The sequence below is a fragment of the Ctenopharyngodon idella genome, chromosome 6 (assembly GCF_019924925.1).
Source record: "Ctenopharyngodon idella isolate HZGC_01 chromosome 6, HZGC01, whole genome shotgun sequence".
NCBI classification, from domain to species: domain Eukaryota; kingdom Metazoa; phylum Chordata; class Actinopteri; order Cypriniformes; family Xenocyprididae; genus Ctenopharyngodon; species Ctenopharyngodon idella.
This window is the reverse complement of record NC_067225.1, coordinates 12,617,501-12,643,169: the sequence shown is the minus strand read 5'-3', so window position 1 is coordinate 12,643,169 and position 25,669 is coordinate 12,617,501. Positions and strand designations below refer to the sequence as shown.

Here is a 25,669-nt window from a genome sequence, read left to right as displayed (position 1 = left end):
TAAATTTAGTCAACTTTATGCTAGACAATTTGCCAACAAATTTCACAAGGTATTCTCTGAAAACAAGTCTTATCCTACACAGTGTCTCACTGTTACTGGAACGCAAGACAAAAATGCTGAAGAAGAAAATGATTTTCGTAACCACAGTACAGAATAATGGCAGTAATTTCGACATGACAGCTTTCTGCATTTGAATGCGTCACATGCTACACGCCCAGTGTGACCTAAAGATCGCTACACACTCAGGCTGGAGGGGTAGGTAAGTCTGTTTTTTGCTTATGATGAGTTCCTCAGTTCATGTTGTAGAACGCTACTCCATGTCTACTGCATCTCCTCTGAGGCGTCCAGTGTAATGCCCTGAAGAAGAAACGACACTGTGCTGCCGCGGCTGTGAGTTTCGAATAGCACAGCAGGAAACAGATGTGGCACTCGAGAGAAATGTGGAGACGAGTTCAGAGAACAGATCAAACATCGTCCCATACCTGGACCGAAGCATGCATTTCATCTGTTCTTACGGCAGCTGGAACCCACAGTCTGGCTGCACGTCTTGGCACCAGCGGGTGACGCCTCCCTCTCCGTTTCCTCACTTGTCGCTTCAGTCCAGGGGTTGAATCCGTAAAAGCACCTTCCGTCTTTATTCTGGACCGCTAGGCTCCCCTGTACTAAGCTCCCAGTGCTGTTGCACTTCTTGGCCAGCGGCGGCGCCAGCGAGTCGGGCGGGTGCAGAGAGGTCAGAGAGAAGCTACTCAGGTTATCCGACAACTGTTCAGGATTACCAGCCTGACTGAGTCCTCCAGGCCTAACTCCCATGTCCTCATCGGAGGGTTCTGTGGAGTCCTGTCGGATCCGGTTAGGGTTTGTGCAGTCACTGTATCTGCCCTGACTCCTTTGCCGCCCCCTGGTGGCCTGGAGGTTGAAAGCAGTCTGTGGAGCAGGAGGTCTCTGAGTGAGTTCTGGAGGGGGAACGTGGGTTCTGCAGATCAAAGGCAGGGTCGGATCTCCTGGCGGGGAGACGCCCTCCTCCAGTGTGGTCTGCAGGCTGCCCACGGAACTGCCCGTGGCCAGAGAGGAGTTACTGTGGGACGTCTGCAGTAAGAAACAACAAAAGAGTCACTGGAAAGAGAAACAAACCAGCATCACAGCAAAGGGATAAGCAGGTAGAAGTGTAAAACTGGTTGACGTCTGATCGGTGGGTTTTACTCAACCTACAGGGAGCCAAGCATGCCCAAGTCCAGCTGGATAACAGGTTTATAAGGTACTAAGTTGATAGTGAGCTTTTAATCTTTAAAATATATTCGGAGAGTTTGAGCCAATTAGTAGCAAGAAAACAAGATGTCCATTGTCTATTGTCAATAGTGTAGAGATGTATAAAGCAGAGGTCACTTTCAGACTGAGCAGCTCTCTGTTGTTAACGCGGCAAATTCTATGGGGGGAACTTTCTCGAAACTCACGGTCACACGCTTTCCTGTTGGAAGTGGACGACTGTTGGCGAGAATAAGCTGGACCACACATAATGCCTGAAGTCAAATTCTGTCTACACGAGACCCCTTCATCCTTATTTTGGCTTCTAGACACATGACTGTAAGTCCTGATTATGTGTGTGCCGTGTCTTACCTGTGAGCACATGACCCTGCTGTTGGCCCCTGGGGACCTTAGAGAAGCCCACGAGGCTGGAGATGCATGTCTGGAGCCCGGCTGGGCCGCTCCGGTGGCTGGGCTGCCCTGGGGGATCGCAGCGGTGGTGGGGTGGAAGAACTCCGCTGGGAGATGAAAGAGAGGTGAAGATGTCCGGCTGTCTCCTCCACTAACATCTGCCACACACACACAAACCATCAGCTGAACACAACAGGTGTTTCACTTCATTAGTTGTGCAAAACTACTTCTTTTTAAAATGTGACTAGTTGTGTGTTTCCATTAACACATCGTAACTGTTCTTTGAAGGAGGTTCTTTCACAAAACCAGATTTAAAAAAAAATAAAAAAAAAAAAAAAAAAAATTGGTCAAGACAACTTTGATGTTGGGTTGAGAAAGACTAACCAGAAAGTTTGAAGTAGTTTTAATAGATTTTAATGCCATGAGGTCTCTCAGACGAACAGATTGCAAGTTTCTGGGTGGTTGCAAGGGTGTTTGGTCTGGTTGCAAGATGTTAACTAGGTTGTTCTGTGCTGCTGTTAGAAGTTTGCTATATGGTTGCTGGGGTGTTGCTAGGGTATTCTGACCATTTTCCAAGGCGTTGCTATGCGGTTACTATGGTGTTGTAGATAGTTGCAAGATGCTTACTAGGGTGATGGGATTACTAGGGTAATCTGGATGGTTGTGAAAGTGTTGCTGATGGTTGCCTGGTTATCTCAGGTGGTTGCTATAGAGTTGCTAGGGTGTTTGGGCGGTTGCTAGGGTGTTGCTATGAAGAAGGTAGGGCACTCTGGGTGGTTGCAAGGGTGTTTGGTCTGGTTGCAAGACGTTAACTAGGTTGTTCTGTGTTGCTGTTAGAAGTTTGCTATATGGTTGCTGGGGTGTTGCTAGGGTGTTCTGACCATTTTCCAAGGCGTTGCTATGGTGTTGTATGTGGTTCCAAGCTGTTTACTAGGGTGTTGGCATTGTTAGGGTGTTCTGGAAAAAACTGGATGGATTAATGTAACATAACACAAGATACATCTTAACTCGACACGGCCTCTTAAAGCGTAAAAACGCATCTGATGTAAACGCTCCTCAGGAGAGCTGATCTGGTGTTCAGAACACACAGATGGCGTCTGACCTCCGGCATGAGCTGGAGACTGGAGCCGATGACCCGTCTCACGCCGCACTTCCCGTCTGTGTCTCCCTGGGCTGGATACCTCGCTCTGAGGAAGAACGCTTCTGCTCACGACCTCTTCTGTGCTCAGATCACCGCTGCCCTGCTCCTCCTGGACACACAGACACTATCATCTCAGTGTACCTACAGTGTGACGCTGCAGGACTGAATGAGATTTGAGAGCTGCAGTAAACTTCTACTGTGTTCCCCATTAAAACAAAAAATAAAATGCAAAGGACATCAATTTCTAAGTAGCAAAAAGTAGCAAAAGTTAATTAATTAATTTTTCCTGGCACACTTGATAAAATTAACAAGCATTTATTTTTTACATGGCTATAAACAATAGATAAAAAGAGTCTCTCTTCAGGCCTTTGCTGAAACGCAGAGGGGAGCCTCTTTTAATCTATTGTTTATAGTCATGTAGAAATAAAGGCTTTTAAAAGTAAATTATAAATATGATAATGATAATGAGCGGTTATTATTTGAGTTATTATTATTGTTTATACACTACTGGGGTTTTGGGGTCAGTAGAATCTTTTTTTTTTTTTAAGAAAAGAATACTTTTATTCATCAAGGACGCATTAAATTGATCAAAAGTGACAGTAAAGACTTTTATAATGTTACAAAAGATTCTATTTCAAATAAATGTTCTTGTTTTTTTTACTTTCTATTCATCAAAGAATCTGAAGTATAAAATGTATGACGGTTTCCACAGAAATATTACTGTTTTTTAGCAGAAGAGACTTCTTTCAAAAACATTAAAAAAGTCTTACAGACCCCAAATTTTGAATGCTATTATTCCAGTCATACATGTTTGAAACAACATAAATGATGACAGGTGATTTTCTTGAAGTGAATTGTTCCTTTAAAGTGTTCAGAGCAACTCAAACATGTTCTTGAGAGTCTCCACAGGAGCCGAGATGATTCTGACAGCAGAAACACAGATAAAGCGAGAACATCCAGCTGAGATGAACCCAGAGGAGCTTCACACATCCACCCGAGAGTCCACAATCACTTATCAGTTAATTACCCATGCCAATAATGATTAATCAGTATGATAATGCAGAGCAGGATCACTGTCACACAGCGCTGTGAGCTGGAGTGTGTTTACACACACACACACACACACACACACACACACACACCTTACAGTCTCTGTCCAGCAGCTGGTACACGCTGCGGTCGTCCAGGCTGATGTCATCAGGCAGCGCCGGTGATGAGGATTTATCTGACAGCTGCTCCGACATCAGAGACGTTTGCTCGACCTCTGCCAGCCGGATCTACAAAACACACACCATCACCGCAGGAAGCTTTCAAACACTGATGCATGCAGGGATCAGAACGATCACATGACCTACTGCACACACACACACACACACACACATGATCCGTCACGGGCAGGATTTGAAACGCTGCATCTTTTATCATGACTGTTCTTAAAATCAGGCAGAATGAGATTTCACACTTCATGCATAAATATTCAGTGAATCCTCATGTTTTAGATGCTGTTTCCATGTTCAGTTCATTTAGAATTAGTCTTACATATAATATATTCAGCCATGATGATTATTTCATGCAGCTCTGAGCAAACGTGAACATTCATGTTCTGTCTGTCGGGCTTCATGAGGGATGAGCATCAAACGAATCAAATGATTCTGATTCCACTGAATGATTCATTAACAGTGTTTCCCAAATGTGAAGCTATAAATACCCCGATATTCTCACTGCAAAGTTACTTTTCATACTTCGTTTAGTGGTAAAAAGAAGTTGGAACTGTTACTGAATGTGTAGATGAATATATAAATATGTGCTGTGCGCTTTCCTCTCAATAACAAAATAAACACACAAAAAAATGACAGCGGTGAAAATCAGCAGTTCAGAAAGCATCTGATCACAGTGATGTTGATATGTTTGAACCAGCTCTGAGATTCACCGGCATCACGTCACGTTTATTTGCTTTTTGTCCAAGTGGTTTGGGAATCCTCAATTAGTGAGTCGTTTGGAGTTTTAGGAAGTGTAAAATTTGTCTTTGTATCCTCACCTCTCCTGATTGGCTCCTGCCGTCTTGTCTGATTGGTGGAGAGCAGTAATGATGGAACACTGACCCTGACAGATTATCAATCATCTGCATTTCTCCATCCAGAGAGTCCTTCATCAGCAGAGAGACGCTCTCCAGCCACTGGTTCTCCTGTCACACACACACACACACACACACACACACACACACACACACACACACACGTTCATGTTAGATCAGTCGACACACACTGAATAATAAAAAATATCTAGTTTTTCCTTGTACTATTTTTGGAGATGTCTGTATATCTGACGTGTGTGTGTGTGTGTGTGTGTGTGTGTGTGTGTGTGTGTGTGTGTGTGTGTGTGTGTGTGTGTGTGTGTGTGTGTTCAGTGAAGCGCTCAAGCGTGTGGACAGATCAATCAGTCAGAACTTCAGTTCGACGGATGAACTCCATCCACACCCTCCAGTGTCGCTCCGGATGATCCGAGAACACTCCATCGCTCAGCGAGACAACGAGAAACAGCAGTCTATTCTATTAAATCAACAGAGATGTTTAAAACAACTACTATCAGTTGGTTTGGATCAGTGTTATTTTAGTATCAGTGAATTACTCTCATAGTTTTTATTAATATTTTGGTAACACTTTACAATAAGGTTTCGTTTGTTTAACATGAACTAACAATGAAAAATAATTATACATCATGTATTATTAATCGTAGATAATGTTAATTTCAACATTTATTTACATCAAAAGTTGTATCTGTTAACATTAGTTAATGAGCTTTGAATTAACATCAACATTATTAATAGCTAACATTAACAAAGGTTAATATCGTACGAATATATTTCTTATTGTTAGTTCATGTTAATTAATTAATTAACTAATGCTAACAAATGAGACCTTATCGTAAAGTGTTGCCTTACCTTAATATTCATTCATTTTAATTTTAGTTAAATTTCTTTTTATTAGTTTTTGTTTTCATAAAATGTCTATATATAGTTTTTATTAATTTTTATTTTAGTTTCAGTTATTTTAGTACATCAAGTTAAAACTAATTAAAAATGAAAAAATGTAGCTGATATAAAATAAGTTTAAAATGTGGTGTTTTATTGTTTTATAATGTTTTCTGGGGTGCACTTATAATGTTAGTATGCTTTTTACATCAAAAATGGTCATAACTTAGAAATAAAAGGCATTTTTCCTACCCTGATTTGAACGCTCTGTTTTAAGGGGCGTGTCTGCTGTGAGACTTCAGTGTAAACGCCCACTGCTGTGATTGGCTGACATCTTTGCATATGAAATAGCTAAATATTACTCTCTCAAAAACTTTAGTACTTTTTACTATCACAGCTCTCAAGGTTAACTAATCATGAAAAGTGTTGATTATAACATTACATTTAGATCTATGGCATTATATTTAGATCGTGGCATGAAAGGTTGCAGTGATGAACATTGTAGCCGATCACAGACATGTTGTTGAGCACATGATCTCGTCATTGAAACTCAATTTCTGCACACTAACGAATGCTTTCATCATAACTAACAGTGCAAACATGATGTAACTAAGAGATTCATTGAATAAAACGGGAGTTTTGGCGAGCGCTGTTTGATTGACAGCTCCAGCGATTGTAAAGGGAGCGTTCTTTGATCACTTTCTATATATAATTTAATCACTGTTTAAATAACAGATTATTTTCATAAGAGGAACAACGTGAAGTTGACCTGCTGAGTTTGATTTACTGACACATAGACAAAGATCATCTGACTGTACATGAATCATTAATATCAGATCAGGCATTAGAATTAACACAGTTACTGACATGTTGTTGCATTACTGTCAAGTCCATATCGTAAACGTCTGTGACTGATTTACCAAATGAATCCACAGTGAAATGTACCGAATACAAATAAATAAAGCTCAACTGAGACATTCACATTGTTGAAAATAAATAACCATAGTCCTAGCATTAGGATCCTTTGAAAAGGTAATGTTATTTTAGTCCTGTATCGCTCTTCTCTCCTCCTCATCTCACTATAACACCAGTGGGCGGGGCTAACGCTGCAATGATGAAGTAGGCGTTGATTTCTTCTGTGGAGGCGGAGCTTCACCTCTCCATAGACACATTCCAGGATCAGTCGTTCTCTGGGTCTGGTGTCAATAAAAGCTTTTATTGGACTAACAAGGAAGTTTTCAGTTCTGAAAATTACAGGATATTCTTACAGTATGACGACCTCTTATATATCAAAAGCTCAAGGAAAAGTTGATTTCTCAATTCATGACCTCTTTAGGTTTTTTTTTTTTAATATTTCATTTTATATCATTTAAAAAAAATCAGTTAAATTCTACTTTATTTCAAGTAACAAAAGTTTTTTTTTTTATCGTTTTAGATTTAGTCAGCTATAATAAGCCTGGTTTGGATGAGCCATCATGGTTTGATTTCTAATGAGAGAGTGATTTGAATGACAGCCACGGTCTGTGATGTATCAGGAGTTATGTAATTAAATATGTAAATGAAACAGCAACTACTAATAGGAGTAAAGGAATCAAAAATTTCTGAGATACCGTGGCTGTAAATTCTTTTGTTTCTGTTAATTCTTGTGAAGTTTTAGTGGCAATAAAACTGATTCCCTGTTGAATTAGAGTGACATCTTATTTCCACCCACAATGCATCTTGTTCATGATCAGACTGTCTAAAACTACAGCCAGAGCTGAAGTCCAGCAGTGTATCGCCTGCAATAAATCACTGTCAGTGTGAACGAGGCCTCAGTTCAGTGTGTGATTCACTGTTCATCATGTGTGGACAGACTGTTTTGTGTTTCAGCTGCGACTTCATTTCCTCTGATGACTCATGATGTGTCTCCATGAACACACACACACACACACACACACACGATCCCTGCAGGACATCAGATGTCAGAAGGGAAATGTACGATCACTCAGTGTAATGACTCATGAGAGATTCATGACTGCCATCCTGCAGAAATAAACCCTTAATAGTGAGATTATAGAGGAATATTATCATCTCAATATAGACACTGTTCACAAACTCACCGATGAGAACGTAAATCAAATGTTTTGACAGTGAATGACACATGCTGTGATGATCTGTGACTGTCAGCGGTGTGTAAGTGTTGAACCTGTGCCGGCGAGTACAGTCTCCTCTGCTGGAGTGTGTCCGGTGCGGTTCTGCGCGGCGTGTGTCCGCTCTGGCTCGTGTGAACCGCAGCCTGTGGCCGTGTGTCTGTTCCCGCAGCTCCCCGCGGCCCTCTCGCTCCCATCAGCCCCGGCGAGGCGGTCCAGACGGCCCAGGCAGCACAGCCCGCCCTGCGCCAGCTCCATCTCGATCTCCGCGTCCATCTCCGCGTCCTCCTGCGCTTCCTTATTGGAGTCGTCCAGGTGTTTCATCAGCACGGCCACCACCACGTTAATCAGGACGAACTGAGCCGTCAGCACGAAGCTCACAAAGTACATGGGCGAGATGATCTGCAGGCTGGAGTTACACGAGTAGCTGTCGCCCGGCGGACACTCGCGCAGCGTGTCCTGTGAGCACACAGATTCATCTCCAGTCACTGCTTACAGTCATGCTTATCCAGATAACTGACCCGGCGCGAGTCTGACTGTGATTACAGTGTGATGCAACCAAAACAGAAACCATGAAATCAACAGAATATCTCACATGCAGCACAGAGGCTTAGGAGAAGATTTAAACAGGCTTTAATGCCTATTTGATGCCGTTTTATATTTTTGCTACAGGCAAATCCTTTTTCATGCACTGGTCAATTTGGAGATTTTATCTTTTCATAACTTTATTTCAGACAAGTGGAAAGAAAACATCCAAAATACACTTTTAAGTGTTTATTCGTTATCTATTTGCGTCTCTAGATTTCAATCTCAATCCATCTCTTTAAAGGCAAGAAAGACATCTCCATTTCAGCAGCTTCACACACACCAAACTTCACAGTTTTATTCATGTCTATATTCTGAAGGGTTGTTCAGATATCATTCGCCTGATTTATACAACATTTTATTCTTAAAAACGTGTTTGTTTTCTGTCTGTTGACAGTATTTTCTTTAACTCTAGTATGTCAACAAAATCAAACAAGAATTTTGATTCATCCAATGTTCAGATTTCTGTTCTGGAAATGTATGCAAATAAGTGCATATTTAATCAGCTAATGTCTTAATTGCATATTTAGACATTGCATTTCAGAAAAATTGCATTTTTTGCAATTTTTAATGTAATCAATCAGCTGTGGAAATATGGTGATTTCTATTATTTGCATTTCACCTATTCACCTATGGTGACTCTATGTTTTAATTCAGCATAATTTATTGTGAAAATGATTTATCATTGCAATTTTACAGGCATTTCTGAAGCAGTACACACTGGAATCTATTACTCAGCTACTGTTTGACAAAATAAAGAAAAGTTTATTTCCATAGTCCTCTTTAGACATTCTACTAACTAACTTTGCAACTCATTAGAGTATTAGTAGACTGTTAGGGTTCGGGTTAGTTGACATGTAGTTGCAAAGTTTCTTATAGTTAGTGGAATGTCTAAAGCGGACCTTTGAAATAAAGTGTAACTGAAAGAAATAATGTTGCACACTGATTCCACCACAAAGGAAGAAGAAAATCAACACTTTCTATTCAGTGATTGAATGAAGCCGACTGAAGTGTTTTACAGCTACAGTTCAGGGTTTGTGTTGGTGTAAGAGCGGCTCTACCTTCATGATGCCGTTCCAGTTGTCTCCTGTAGAAACCTGGAAGAGGGTGAGGAACGCCATGCCGAAGTTTTCAAACGTGGCGTGACGGCTCATCCCTTCACACGGGTATTCAACGTTACACACTGAGACAGAAAAAATGGGAAAGTCTTAAAGAATTACCTCATGAATTAATCACATTTTATTTTAATTTCTTCATATATATATATACCCTAAAATTTGGAATTGAATGTTTTTGAAAGAGTCTCTTCTGCTCATCAAGGCTGCATTTATTTGATCAAAAATACAGTAAAACAGTGAAATATTATTCCAGTGTAAATCAGCTGTTTTCTATGTGAATATATAGTAAAGTGTAATTTATTCCTGTGATCAAAGCTGAATGTTCAGCATCATTACTCCAGTCTTCAGTGTCACATGATCCTTCAGAAATCATTCTGATATGATGATTTGATGATCAACAAACATTTATGATTATTATCAATGTTGAAAACAGTTTCAGATTTCTGTGGAAACCGTCATACATTTATTCTTCAGGATTCTTTGATGAATAGAAAGTTCAAAAGAACAGAATTTATTTGAAATAGAATCTTTTGTAACATTATAAATGTCACTTTTGATCAATTTAATGCATCCTTGCTGAATAAATAATGCATCTTACTGAAGACTGCTGTGAAGATGTGAAGTGTTTTTCTCTCACCCAGTTCTCCAAACAGCTCGACTCCGAGCGCCGCGTAAATGAAGAACAACAGAACGAAGAGCAAACCCAGATTCCCCACCTGAACGAAACACACACAGCTGAACAACACGACAATCATACAGCAGAGAGAGTGTGTGTGTGTGTGTGTGTGTGTGTGTGTGTGTGTGTGTGTGTGTGTGTGTGTGTGTGTGTGTGAGTGTGTAGCACTAAACCAGCCGTCGACACTGAAACTCATTTAATTCCCAGAATGAGGTTTGCGCTGGTCAGCGTGTGTGATTATTTGTTCACAGCTGCTTTATTGCTTATATTCAAGGTTAATTCACTTCCATTAAAAGTTCCAGAAGCCCATCTGAGCCCAGCGAGAGACGGATGGAGAAAACAACAGCTTACTTCATGTTATTCCTCACATACTCCTCTGAACTCAGTGGTTTTATATCAATGTAGTTTTTAAATCACAAGTTTTTATTGACACATTTAAAAGACTAAAGTGTCATTAATGCGGTTCGGTTCATCCAGTTAAAGAGGGTTTGTAGATCGATACCATCTGTTTAACTTTGCGAGCATGAAATGAGCCACGAGAGCCGTTCACAGCCGTGTTGAACACCCAATGACTCGTGAAACGACATGATGAGACGCGTCTGACGCTTCATTCACACGGCAGACGGCTTCTCAACATCTTCAGGACTGAATGTCATTGTGCATCTGCTAGAGACGCTCATCATTAACTGGATAACTGTTTAAAACAGTAAGAGTTTTGACCAATTAACACTATCGGTTAAACAGTTTAAGTTATTTTTCTGCTGCATGGTTAAAAATACGCTACATCTATAAAATTGAGCTTTTGAGAGAAAAAAACAAACAGATAAGTTGCATATAAGTCGCATTTTATTATTAAATTAATGTAAAATATGGGTAAATAAAGCAAAATGTTTACAAACATTATAAACATAAACATAGCTATAGACTATTTTAGTTCTTTAGTTTAGTTCTCCACAATAAATACTTTCAAATTTAACAGTATTCAGAACAGAACAAGGATGAAAAATAAAAGTAGTTATAAAAACGTCATTCCAAAACGAATTCATTTAAAGCAAAACTGAAACAGAAACCAGCGTTGGGATCACGTAGACAACCTCGTTCGTTCAGCACGAATGCAAATGTTTCCATATTCACAATGTATTTGGATGCTAAACTATTATTTATTATGTAAACTAGGCTTTTTACTTCACTTGCATTACAATATCCACCTAAAACATCACCCTTCTTATGCGCAAATATGCAAGTTAGCAATGCTGATCTGTTGTGTGTGTGTGTGTGTGTGTGTGTGTGAGATCTGTGTGATCACTTGAATTTTTTCCTTATAACAGCAGAAACAACTTTATATGCTCCATCATTTGGTTTCCTTTCCATGAACTTCATAAAAATGATCAGAAACTCAGAATTTAGGCCTATTTGTCGCAGTTTTTTCCCCATTTTGTTAATCTATTAAATATTTAAATATATTATATTTTGTGTATTTATTCCTGTTATTTGATCTCTCGTGTGTATATGTCAATGAGTGTGAGCGATCACTTCCGGCATCAGAGTGCATTTTGTGTATTAGAGGTAAAAAATGAAATAAATACTGTTCAGTTTCTCGCACAAACCGATCGTTTCGTGTCTTAGGACATCAATGTGTTGTCACGAGCCGCAGGGTTTAATTTGGATTTGTCTGTGCATGTTTTTTTGACTCTTATAGATGGAGTTCCCATTGACATGCATTATACGACTGACAGACCGCAACGGTTGGAGTTAAAAATCATCATTTGTGTTCTACTGAAGAAACAAAGTCACCTACATCTTGGATGCCCTGGGGGTAAGCAGATAAACATCAAATTTTCATTTTTGGTTGAACTATCCCTTTAATGATCGGTTAACGAGCTTCAGGTGTCGGTTAGGGAAAAATCCAAAATAAACATCCTTATCAGCTCCTGAACTCAGATCCGTCTGTTCAGACAGTGAGTGTGTTTACAGGAACGCTCTTAACCCGATTATGCTTAATAAGATGTCAACACATGATCATGAATGAGTTAACCTGCTTTCCTTTATCAGAGTAAGGTCATAAACAGCTTCAGCATAAACCGATCGACACAGCTTGATTTTTGCCCCTTACGGCCCGCATGTAAAGAATTAATCTGCTTTCTGTCAGTTTCCTGAAGTGCGCATGTGAGATACTGTGACAGGAACACGTCCTTACTGTGGATTTAAGCTCATCCAGACCGAGCGTTCAGCAGTGAGAGAGGAGGAAATATATCACAAACTCAGATGATAAAGTGCTCTGATCTCGTGCAGAAGAAGAAGTGGTTCAGTCAAAACGCTGCAGCACGAGAGGATCACGCATGAGCGTAAGATTCCCGCTGACATGTTCCGGTACTCTTCTTCAGTTTTAACATGCTTTAACATCACAACTGACATGACAAATGAAATACTCTGACCTACGTTTTGACGTCACTACCGGGTAATAACTTTTTATTAATAAAGTCTTGTAAACGCATTTTACTTGTGTTGTCGGGTTAATGGTTTGCATAAACTGGACAACAGGTTATTTCAGTAAACTGATTTTTGTGAGTTATCAGTGTACTGGTGTGTGTAAACATGATACAGTCTGCCGTATCTACATCTATGAAATAAAAAATAAATAAAGTTAATAGCAACTTTTTATCTTACAATTCAGACATTTTTCCTCAGAATTACAAGTTCAAATCTCACAATTCAGACTTTTCTCTCAGAATTGTGAGACATAATCTATATATATCTAGTAAGAAGACAGACACATGAGAAATCATGTGTTTTTATCATCACACTGAATGTCTGAGCAGGTTTAACTGGACAAACACCATCCAGATCACCTGACCTTCAGTCTTTCATTATTGTTGTGTGTGTGTGTGTGTGTGTGTGTGTGTGTGTACCTGAGGTAAAGCCTGCACCACGGTGTCGAGCAGCGCTCTCATTCCTGTGGCCATCTTCAATAATTTCAGAACTGTGAAATTGAGACAAAAACACACAGAACGTCACGAGAGAGAAACAGAAACATCTCAGAGTTTGTCTTTAAATGAAGATCACAATCACATCTATGACAGCCAGATCTGGGGTGACAGACAGACGGTTTCCGTGCCGACGGTGAAGCTGATCAGCTGATGGGCTGTATCAGACGAGTCCTCCTGCTTCACTGCTGTTCACACACTTCTGTCGCTCTAGGTTTCGTTTTGCACTATTTCACTTCTGATTGTCAGTGATTAAAATGCTCATTTACTAACAATAAAATTGTTTCTACACTTTGTACAATTTTCACTCAGAATTGGCTAACAAATTTCACAAATAATTACAAATAAACAGCAAATAACACATTGAAATAGCAGTGACATCTTGAAGACTGAAATAGGGTTTTCTTGTAAAACATACTCTAGTAATCTTTGCTTTATTTACAACTTCAAAAAAACATTTTTTATAGTGCAAACTAAATGAAAATTTCTTATTTTTGTCTTTTTTCATTGTGATTCTGATATAAATATGTATTTTTATATAATAAATTTTATTTAGCAGTTTTTCCAAACAAAACAAAGAACGTCCATCAGATCCACAGTGTTTCACAGTGTAAATTATTAAAAGAGCTTCTGAATGAACAGAAATGTATATATATATATAATATAATTTATATAATATATATATTTATATAAATTTTATTTAGCAGTTTTTCCAAACAAAACAAAGAACATCCATCAGATCCACAGTGTTTCACAGTGTAAATTATTAAAAGAGCTTCTGAATGAACAGAAAACATACATTTAAAGTACATGAAACAATATTAGTGTCCAATTAGAGTCCAAATTACATTCAATACCTACAGTAGAAGCTCCAGAGTTTCCCTCACATTAATTTTTAATGACTTTAAAATTGATTTTTACTTTTCTTTATCTTTTGCCAATTACTTTTGAATTCCCGCCGCGCGTGTGAAATGTGTAATTGAAGGCGTTTACGAGCTCACCGCGGGCGATACGCAGGACCCTCATGATGCGGATGATGGTGGGATTGATGGGAAGTGAAGCGTTTATCTCGATCTCCTCCAGAGTGATTCCCATCACAGACAACAGAACGATCGCCAGATCCAACTGATTCCATCTGCGGAGAGACAGAATCATCCTCACGGCACGCTGAAGGAGCCACAGATCTAGACTGGAGGATCTCAGTGCGTACCTGTCTTTAAAGAAGCGTCTGAAGCCGAACGCGACCAGCTTCAGCGTGGCCTCCACCACAAACGTGGAGCTGAAGAAGTAGTTGCAGTATTTCAGCGCCGTCTCCAACGACTGAGAGAAACAGAGAGAAGAATCAGACGTCATTACCTGGTTACAGTGGAAAACAGCTGCTGCTAGTCCTCACACTGATCATTCAAATGTACCAAATGATGCAGCAAGAAACCGAACTCTGGTTCAGACGTCATGTGTCATGTGACGGTGCTGCTCACCTGTGGTTGGCTGTAGTGCTCCAGGCTCATGGTGACCACATTGATGCAGATGATGAGGGTGATGAAGAGGTCCAGATAGTGACTGGTGCAGAACGAGTGAATCATCAGACGAACGCGGCCGTACGAGGCGTAATACGGCAGCCGCTGGGCCTCTGCACACAGAGAATGGTGATTTCTAATAATATCATCATTACTGGCAGCTTTATTTCACCGTCATCTTTCCCAGCACTGATTTTTATGGAAGCTTGTTTACGCCACAAAATGAAAGATAAACTTTTTATCTCAAAATTCTGACTTTTTTCTAGCAATTGCATGTTTATATCTCACAATTTTGACTTTATTTCTTAAAATTGCGAGATATTTACTCGCAATTCTGACTTTCTTCTCGCAACTCCGAATTGTGAGATTTCAACTTGCGAGATAAAAAGTCGCAATTCTGTGAAATAAAGTCCGAATTGTGATAGATAAAATTGTAATTCTTACTTTGTGAGTTATAAAGTCTGAATTGCGAAAAATTGCAAGAAAAAAGTCGCAATTCTGTGAAATAAAGTCTGAATTCAGATATATAAAATCTTCATTCTTACTTTGTGAGTTATAAAGTCTGAATTACAAGATAAAAAGTCACAAATTCTGCAAAATAATAAGCAAATTGCGATATATAAAAATGTAATTCTTACTTTGTGAGTTATAGTCTGAATTGAGAGATAAAAAGTCACAATTCTGTGAAATAAAGTCAGAATTGATATGTATAAAAACGTAATTCTTACTTTGTGACTTATGAAGTCTGAACTGTGTTGTAATAAATAAATATACTAAGATATAAAGTTTTTTTCTCAGAATTGTGGGATATAAATTCACAATTGCCAGAAAAAAAGTCAGAATTGTCAGATAAAAATTCACAATTTCCCTTTTTTATTTTTTATTCCATGGTGGAAACAAGCTTCCCCAGATTATATTATGTGTGTTGATGCTTTGACAAGAATCACACCAATAAAGCGCTGATATTTAGTGTGAGAGACGGATCGATGGATGGATGTAAATGAGGCCGGCTGCAAGATGATGGATGGAACGAGGAAGAGGAGACAATGAGGTCAGTGGTGATGAATGAGGCCGAGGATCTGGAGAACTGAAGAACGAGGAAGAACATAAGAGATAAACGAGAGACGGCACAGGAAGATGAATAATAATAACAGAGAAGAGAGAGAGATGAAGAAAAATGAAGAAGAGAAGAAATGGAGAGCAGCGGGTCGACTGTGAATAGATGAGAATCTAATGAGACTTTCACATCCGTTACAGATCTGAGGATCTTCCAGAACATCATTATAAAGCGAGAGCGTCTTACTGCGTCTCCTCTTCTCCAAGCGCTTCAGCCGCTTCTCCTCCCGCCGCCGTGCCTCCTCCACCTCCTGATGCTGACGGCACTTGTGGAAGTTCTCCACCACCACACCGACAAACATGTTCAACACGAAGAAACTGACGATCAGCAGGAAGGAGATGAAGTAGAGCAGCATCCAGGGGTTGTGATTGATGACGGGCTGAACAGAGACGCACGAGAGAAACACATTTATAATGAGACAAATTAATCTACTTGAAATAAATGCTGAACTTTCTATTCATCAAAGAATCCCGAAGAATAAGATGTATGACGGTTTCCACAGAAATATGACTGTTTTCAACATTGATAATAATCATAAATGTTTCTTGAGCATCAAATCATCATATTAGAATGATTTCTGAAGTATCATGTGACACTGAAGACTGGAGTAATGATGCTGTGTGTGTGTGTGTGTGTGTGTGTTACCTGCTGGTCGATCCCGACAGCATCCAGCCCGTGGTACATGATATTTACCCATCCATCTTTAGACGCCAACACAAACAGTGACATCAGAGCCTGAAATGGAAAAATCACCAAACAAACAGTCACTCAAACACACAGCAGGAAGTCAACGGATTTCCTCCACAGGACTGAACTGATGGAACTCATTTCTAATGCTAACGAATAAATCTTTCCCAGCAGATCCTGAGACCGTGAGACACGAGTCAGTGTGAGTCGATGGTCGAATGGTCAGTGAAGAACTAAAAAACCCATAATCCTGAAGAGATCTCAGTACCACAGAACTAAACATCATGACAAACCGCTCAATATTTCAATCATACACTCCCATGATGCACTATGATGTTGTTCTCCACAATCTCAAACCATTTATATTTTTTGTATGAAAATTAATATTGAAATAAAATGTAAAGATACTATTTTAAACTTTACTTGTATTTTCTGGATTTGTTTAAGGAGTTGTTATGGAAACTGAAGTACATGTTTATAGTGTTTATGATTGTAAACATTTCATTTTAATTACCCATACTTCACATTATTTCTGAATGTAATAATAAAATGTGACTCATACACCAATGAAACTTCAGTGTGTTTTTTGTCGATTTTGATCAAGTGCGACTTATTTTCCAAAAAATACAGTAATCAGTAAATATTAGTCAATATATATATATATATATATATATATATATATATATATATATATATTACTGTTGTTTGTGGTTGTTTGTGAAGTTCATAAAATGTAGTTTTGATACGCAGTCTTGTGTCTTCATCGTTTTTGATTGTCAAACCAGTTATTTTCCTTTAAATGAAAGTCTGATCGGGGTTATTAAAAATTCTTTACTTGAAATAAAATATTAAAAAATTATTTCAGCTAGTTTCGAAGATAACATTTCTCATTTTTATTTAGTTTAACTTGATGCACTATAATACCTAAAACTTAAATAAGAATGAATAAAAAAACTATATAAGTATTAAAAAAAAACTTACAAAAATGACAAAAACACACAAAAAAACAAAAACAAAAAACTTTGACTAAAATTAAAATGAAAAAGGAAAATATAAAAATAAAAACTAATTCAAAATACTAATAAAACTATAATAGTATCTCAGTAATACTAAAACAACACTGGTTCAGATCTGGCTTCAATTTATGGCATAAAACGTTGGAGAATATTTTGTAATGTCTGTGGAGAAAGTGAATGGGAAAAGAAAGACTTCCTGAAGCCAGTGCAGCCAATTTAGCGATTTTGTAGCTAGATTTAGTGACTTCCCCGCCCCTTTTTTTCAAAAGCCTAGTGACAAATCTAGCAACTTCTTGGACAAACCTTATCTAGATTCTGTGACTCTCCCACTGATCTATATTCATATTAATATAGATCAGTGGACTCGCAGTATGACGTCATCTAGCGAGATTTAGCGACCAGTTTTAGTTACTTTCAACTGACAATTTGCAACACTGCTGGAAGAGACTGAATCTGACCTCACCTGCCCCAGATTGTCAAAGTTGTACTTGTGATGAACCCAGCGGTAACTGGCAGACAGACAGTCGGATTTATTGGTGACATTTTTCACATCCAAACCCACACAGTAATAGAACTTCCCTTTGAAGAGCTGTTGAGACACACACACACACACACACACACACAGTGAGATCAGCGTCTGACGGAGCAGGACGAGAGATCAGCGATGACTGAACATGAGTGAGATGAACCTGAACTCCCAGGATGCCGAAGATGATGAAGAAAGCGCAGCAGATGAGGACGATGTTCCCGATGGGCTTCAGTGACGTAATCAGAGTCTCCACCACCAGCTTCAGACCCGGAGCTCGACTGATCACCCTGAGAAACATGAAGAACCGAGTCAGAACCACACAGAACCAGACAAACAACCTCAGAGACTGAAGACGAGACCAGAGCTTTTTCACACTGCTCAGTTTTGAGCTCTATTTTGCTTCCATAACATGACTAGTGGAAAGAAAACATCCAAAAATGTGTTTATTTTATTGCACTTTATCTATTTGCGTCTGTAGACTTCAATCTCAATCCATCTCTTTAAAGGTGGTGAGTTTGAGTCTGAAATCACTTCAGCAGCTTCACACACACCAAACTTCACAGTTTTATTCATATCTATATTCTGAAGGGTTGTTCAGATATCATTTGCCTGATTTATACAACATTTTATTCCTAAAAAATTAGTTTTCTGTCTGTTGACAGTATTTTCTGATTTATTGAGTGATAAAGAGAGAAATCCAGTGCAAAAAAAACCTTAATATGTCAACAAATCTGTCTTTATCCAGTGTTCAGATTTCTGTTCTGGAAATGTATGCAAATGAGTGCATATTTAATACCTCATTTGGATGGTTAAACATATCTTTTGAGAAAACAATTATAATACAAAACAACTGTCCTAATGTCCTGTGATTAATCATCTGGGGAACGGATGGTGATTGATATTTTCACCTGTAGTGTCTTTCCTTCACATCATGATTCTGCTAATAATAATGAGCACAGAATGAAGCTGCCGTCAGTGTTCGTCTGCAGGACTCTGAAGGTTCAGGTTCGTGTGTGTAGTTGCTCTAACGAATCAGTTAATCAGTTGTTGTCACCTGAGTGGGCGTAACGTCCTCAGTAGGCGGAGCACCCGCAGCACGCCCAGGATCTTGGCTCCGCCCGCCATCGACACCACGATGTCAATCAGAGACACGAAGACGAGAAACCCGTCCAGAACATTCCAGCTGCTGCGCAGATATGCTCGATCGCCCAGATACAGACCCTTAGACACCACCTGAGAGACAGAAATCAGAGACAAAACCATTTATTGAAACTCTAAATGATCGATCGGAGACAGAAGGACTGGAGGAGATCATGTGCGACAGGTTTATCAGATCATCTTCTTCATTTAGAGCCTTAGAAGTGCGTCTATCAAATATGACAGTAGGATTCATAGGCTTAAAACAACCTTGTACAGTGTTAAAGGGGGGGTGTAATGCTGTTTCATTCTGACTTATTTACACTGTTAAAGAGCTGCATTCTCATGCTAAACATGGCCAAAGTTTCAAAACACGAGTTGGAGTATTTCTGTGCCAAATCCACTACTTCCGGTTTCGGTACAGAGTTTTTTTTCGAGTGTGTCCTGTATGACGTCAAACTTCTCCCTGATAATCGTGCACACACACATCACCCAGAGCAAGAGCAAGAGCAAGATCACGCCCATCAACGCGCTTTGTTTGGGATACGGAAGACGAGAGATTTTTCAACAATGGCTGTGTCCCAATTCAGGGGCTGCACCCTTTGAAGGCTGCATACATCATCAAGGCAGTCTCATTTAAGAAAAATAACCATTAGATTACAACATAAGAAAGAAATGACAGTATTTTACACCATACAATGAATATCAGTCAATTTTATTACGGTTACTTTTCTTAAATATGACATCCTTGATGACGTATGCAGCCTTCAAATGCGATCTCCGAAGGACGCAGCCTTCGAAATGAGACGCAGCTCCTGTCACTGAAGGAGTGTGTTTTTGGTTGAGGGAAAGATTACCTTTTCAGCTTCCCAAAGAACCCAGCGTTAAGGGAACAGAGGATGAAGTTTGTTTTTCCGAGGCAGATGAAGACTTTGTAAACAAGTCCCAGTTCAGCGCTGGATTTGCAGATCTCGGGTGGTGAGTAAAGCTGCATCAGATGTTTTGTTGGCAATCGGCGACCCTAACCCTAAGTGCATATAATGTAAACACCACAAACGTTTTTGTTCCCTTTCTTTGTATTTATAATGATGTCGCAGCTAGCAGACGATCTCTACGCAGAAGCTGTGAGCGCTCGTGACTCTTTAGCTCCGCCCACGGCACTGACGGCAGACACGCCTCCAGGAGCTCGGCTTTTTTCGGAAAGACTCGGTTTAGCGTATCTATCTTTTATAAATACGACAAAACTAAAGACTTTTTGGAGATATGAAGGAAGCATTGTTACTCTACATGTACTCAAGATTAACATGAGATTGGCAGAAACTGTGACACCCCCCCTTTAATGATTGATTTTGAGGTTGAGGGCATTTCAAAATCCGTCTTCACTGACATCTGTGTAATCTGACTAGATTCTAGATGAATTTGTGCTGAAATGTCAGAGTTTGATGGACACACGAACTTTGACATTGTGAACTAAAAATACGGTAGAGATTTTTCTTTTAAAAAGTCATAAATCTCTTATTATATTCGACCTCTGCATGATTATTTGATGTTTCATAGTATTTTTGCCTGCTGTCTGCAGCGTCTCAAGAACAGAGAGGTGAACACCAGAGCAGCGCTGATACTGACTCTTCTGAGAGGAAGAACCTTCTGTTCTGACAGTCTTTACCGCGGTACGCTCTGACAGGTACAGAGAGAGAGAGAGAGAGAGAGAGAGAGAGAGAGAGAGAGAGAGAGAGAGAGAGAGAGAGAGAGGAAACTGCGTTTGAAGCGGATTCACCTACAGGACACGGACAGGATCCTGACACTCCAGAGGAGGGTTTGTGTGCTCGTCTGAACGACTGACACCAGCAGCCTGTGACTCTACGATACTGTTTAACTGTCCTTTAAACCAAAAACTCTTTACCCGAGTGTTTACCCAGCATGCACTGTCTCCAGTTTTCTCATTGGCTCATTTGCTAACGAGGCTGATCGCAATGATCTAAATGAGCTGAATAATCAGTGTGAGCGGCAGACACTATAATGAACAGCGTTACTGCTGGAGTGTGTGTGTTCATAGAGCAGACTGAACATTCCCATTCAGACACAGTCAGACTCTGTGTCGCTGACCTCCATCAGTCACAAGAACTCAACTACTGTAACTGTCTGAAAGAAACGAGACACGCTTACCTGTGCGGATCACACAACCATGACAACAGTGTTGTGAATGGTTGCCAAGGCGTTGCTATGTGGTTGCTAAGGTGCTCTGAGTGGTTGCTGGGAAATTGATAAGCCATTATTATGGTGTACTGGGCCATTTGCATGCGGTTGGTTAAGTGTTTTGGTTGGTTGCTAAGGTGTTGTTTGTGTATTGTGTATACATGGTTAGTGGTGTGTTATGGTTGATTGCTAAGTGGTTGCTACGGTGTTAATAAGTTGTTACTAAAGTTTTTGGTATTGTTGATACATGGGGTGTTATTGTTGGTTGCTAGGGTATTGATAAGTCATCACTAGGGTGTTTTGTATTGTTGAGACAGTTGTGGGGAGTTCCTGTTGGTTGCTAAGTGGTCATTACGGTGTTGATAAGTCATTACTAGGGTGTTTTGTATTGTTTATACATGGTTGGATGTTTTTGGTCGTTGCTAGGGTGTTAAGTCGTTACTATGGTGTTTTATATTGTTGAGACAGTTGTGGTGAGTTCTTGTTTGTTGCTAAGTGGTTGCTAGGGTGTTGATAAGTCATTACTAGGGTGTTTTAAATTGTTTATACATGGGGATTTCATGTTGGTTGCTGAGTGGTTGCTAGGGTGTTGATAAGTTGTGTATACATGGTTAGTGTGGTGTTATGGTTGATTGCCAAGTGGTTGCTAGGGTGTTGATAAGTTGTTACTAAGGTTTTTTGTATTGCTGATACATAGCTGGTGGGGTGCTCTAGTTGGATTGCTAAGTGGTTGCTAGGGTGTTGATAAGTCATTACTAGGGTGTTTTATATTGTTTATACACAGGGTGTTGTTGTTGGTTGCTAAGTGGTTGCTAGGGTGTTGATAAGTCGTTACTAGGGTGTTTTATATTGTTTATACACAGGGTGTTGTTGTTGGTTGCTAAGTGGTTGCTAGGGTGTTGATAAGTCGTTACTAGGGTGTTTTATATTGTTTATACACAGGGTGTTGTTGTTGGTTGCTAAGTGGTTGCTAGGGTGTTGATAAGTCGTTACTAGGGTGTTTTGTTTTGTTTTACATGGAGTGTTCTTGTTGGTTGCTAAGTGGTTGCTAGGGTGTTGATAAATCATTACTAGGGTGTTCTTGTTGGTTGCTAAGTGGTTGCTAGGGTGTTGATAAGTCGTTACTAGGGTGTTTTATATTGCTTATACACGGGGTGTTGTTGTTGGTTGCTAAGTGGTTGCTAGGGTGTTGATAAGTCGTTACTAGGGTGTTTTGTTTTGTTTTTACATGGAGTGTTCTTGTTGGTTGCTAAGTGGTTGCTAGGGTGTTGATAAATCTTTACTAGGGTGTTCTTGTTGGTTGCTAAGTGGTTGCTAGGGTGTTGATAAGTAGTTACTAGGGTGTTTTATATTGTTTATACACAGGGTGTTGTTGTTGGTTGCTAAGTGGTTGCTAGGGTGTTGATAAGTCGTTACTAGGGTGTTTTATATTGTTTATACACAGGGTGTTGTTGTTGGTTGCTAAGTGGTTGCTAGGGTGTTGATAAGTCGTTACTAGGGTGTTTTATATTGTTTATACACGGGGTGTTGTTGTGGGTTGCTAAGTGGTTGCTAGGGTGTTGATAAATCGTTACTAGGGTGTTTTGCATTGATGATACATGTTCTAGTGGTCACTAGGGTGTAGATAAGTTCTTACTAAGGTGTTCTGGGTTGTTGGTACAGTGTTCTTGTTGGTTTAATTAAACAACTTCAATTTCATCAGATTATTGATGATTGCATTGTAAAGTAAGTGCATGAAAAAATGCAAACATTATCATTTAATACAATAAGTTTCCCCCAAACCTTTAATTTAATTATTTGAGTAGTAATTCATATTTTAAGCTTTGTCTAATTGTAATGCTCTTTAATGTGATGTTGTTTGTATTATATTCTTGCAGTTCTGTAATAAAATAAAGTGATCAGACTCTGAAGTAACACACACACACACACACACAGCACTCTCCTTTAAATCACGAAATATGCGTCGGAATATCATGTCTTTGTTTTACAGTACTCAATTAATGACTGTAAACTAAGGTTGGTATCTTCAGAACAGGTATCTGTGCTTAATTTTACATCAATAAATCACAACAATCCCATGTTATGAGCACAGACATTGATACAGGCTGCAGTAGTGTGATAAAGCCCTATAAACTGTGTGTCTGGTGTTAAGGATACCTCAGTAACACACGCATGAAGTGCTCAGGTGAGACGTTACCTTGACAGTCATCTCGGCCACAAAGATGGCAGTGAAAACATAGTTGGAGATGGTGAGGAAGACTCGCTCCTGACGGGAGAAGAGAGAGAGAAACAGTGAGACACGGCAGTGTGAAGTAATGATACAGCGGCAGCAGAATGTCAGGCTAAGAATGAGATGTGTGACTTTTACACCGGGGTAAAATATCCTGTGATTATCACGATGGAAATGTCATATTCTCACAGCTGAACCGCAGCAGTCCTGCTGAAGTTCACTGATTCAACACAGCTGAGCCTCTACAGGACTAGTCATGATACTGACCGACATCTAGACAAATGATCCGCATCAACTAATAATCGCACTGGTTTAGCTGATTAACAGTGTTAGTTTCGTATAACTACTCCAAAATCTATAAATCGTTACTGATAGTCTCCAATACTGATGTCAAAAATATCGATATTTCAATATGTATTGATACTGAAACATCTGAAACGGTTCTAATAATCCTTTTCTGCAGTATTGATACACTGATACTGGTTGCATTATCGTGCTCTCTTCTCTCTGATAGCGAAATGACACACACCCGCCTCCTGTCACTCACTCGTCTCATTCGCTCCGGTTGAATAGTGCTTGTTTCACTCATTTGCACAGGTTTCATGCTTACGCCAAAAGCGTGCTCACCACTGATCTATATAAGTGGCGCGCACATAAAGCCGCCTCTCAAACATCTCAAGGGTATCAAATTTACTTATTTTTAGTGGCTTATTGTGCTTAAACGGTCAGATACATACAAAATTATGTCAAAATGCCCGTCTTGCAGACTATTCAGATAAACACAGTCAGTTTTGGAAAGTAAATAGTTGAGAGAAAACGCATGTTGTGTAACAGTATATTGGACCTGTGCATAAGCTCTTAAAGTGACAGCAGCCCAATAAACCTGCTGCTGTCTGTCATGTTACTCAGAGAACAAAAGACAAAGAGAAAAACACTCGCTGCTCTTGACTGAATTACTTTTGTAACTTTAATTGTAAGCATTAATTTCAATCATTTCAATCCTTGTGCTGTGTGTAAGCTATTGCAACAAAATTACCCAAATTATCATAAAATTATGAGATAATAAAGTATCTGTACGGCATTATATATGGCAGTTTTCCCCGTTGTTTTGAATATCGATATTTTTTAAGGTATCCTATCGTAGTTGGAAATTCCAGTGTCGTAACAACACAAGTCTCCAATGCATAAACATCTTCAGTTTAATATTTTTAATAAATATTGAGGAAACGTTGCACAAAAAAGCATTTGTTTTATTTTCAGTCTCATTTGTACCCAGTTAGGATATGATGTTCAGAACTGAGCAGATCATTCAGGTGGAATTAAACCTGCCGTTTCTCCTCTATGAAGCTCCATCGAGCCCAATGGATGATGTGACAGTGTTCATGCGGAGCTGCAAATCACCGTGTCACTACTGCTGACTCACGCTGTGAGGAGTGTGTGAATGTGAGTGACGAAACGTACCAGACTGCCCTGATGGATTCTGGGTCTCTCCAGAGCCACTGTGATGCAGTTGAGGAAGATGAAGGCAAGAACCACATAGTCAAAGAGCTTATGAGCGATGATAGTCTGACACATCAGACGAAACCTGCAGACAGACAGAGAGAGGCTTGACACTGCAGCCGAGAACCGCTGATTATCAGAAGTAAAGTCACCTTTTATTTTCATTTCAGTTAGTTAGCTTTGACTCCACCAGTTCTTCATCCACAGCATCTGCTATCGGCTGTGATCTGCTCATATGAGCATTAAGCTGAACACATGCTGTGAATCAGGCCTGAGACTCTCAGTGTAAAGTCTCTGAAGACCTTCACATGTGAGATCTGTCATGTGTCGCAGCATGAGTCGAGCTCCAGCGCAGTGAAGGACATACGAGTCTCTTCCTGCCGTCAGCAGGATCAGATCTGTGCGTCTCATTTAAACTGTGATCCGGACCGCCGACTGTGATGAGGTTCACCTGCACGTACCCACCCTGATGGGTCAATGTAA

General features: G+C 39.7%; 1 protein-coding gene across 1 annotated transcript in view; it reads right to left on the bottom strand.

Moving 5' to 3' along the window:
* Positions 1 to 25,669, bottom strand: part of LOC127513821 (voltage-dependent T-type calcium channel subunit alpha-1I-like) — an 81,992-nt gene continuing 56,323 nt past the window's right edge. Inside the window, 20 exon segments of the mRNA XM_051895888.1 lie at positions 1 to 1,086; positions 1,615 to 1,811; positions 2,756 to 2,903; positions 3,937 to 4,071; positions 4,833 to 4,979; positions 7,951 to 8,110; positions 8,112 to 8,353; positions 9,541 to 9,662; positions 10,235 to 10,313; positions 13,183 to 13,253; positions 14,259 to 14,392; positions 14,468 to 14,577; positions 14,736 to 14,887; positions 16,078 to 16,270; positions 16,537 to 16,626; positions 18,058 to 18,183; positions 18,284 to 18,410; positions 19,178 to 19,356; positions 23,654 to 23,722; positions 25,148 to 25,271. Coding sequence (XP_051751848.1) covers positions 502 to 1,086; positions 1,615 to 1,811; positions 2,756 to 2,903; positions 3,937 to 4,071; positions 4,833 to 4,979; positions 7,951 to 8,110; positions 8,112 to 8,353; positions 9,541 to 9,662; positions 10,235 to 10,313; positions 13,183 to 13,253; positions 14,259 to 14,392; positions 14,468 to 14,577; positions 14,736 to 14,887; positions 16,078 to 16,270; positions 16,537 to 16,626; positions 18,058 to 18,183; positions 18,284 to 18,410; positions 19,178 to 19,356; positions 23,654 to 23,722; positions 25,148 to 25,271 — 3,190 coding nt within the window. The 3' untranslated portion in view covers positions 1 to 501.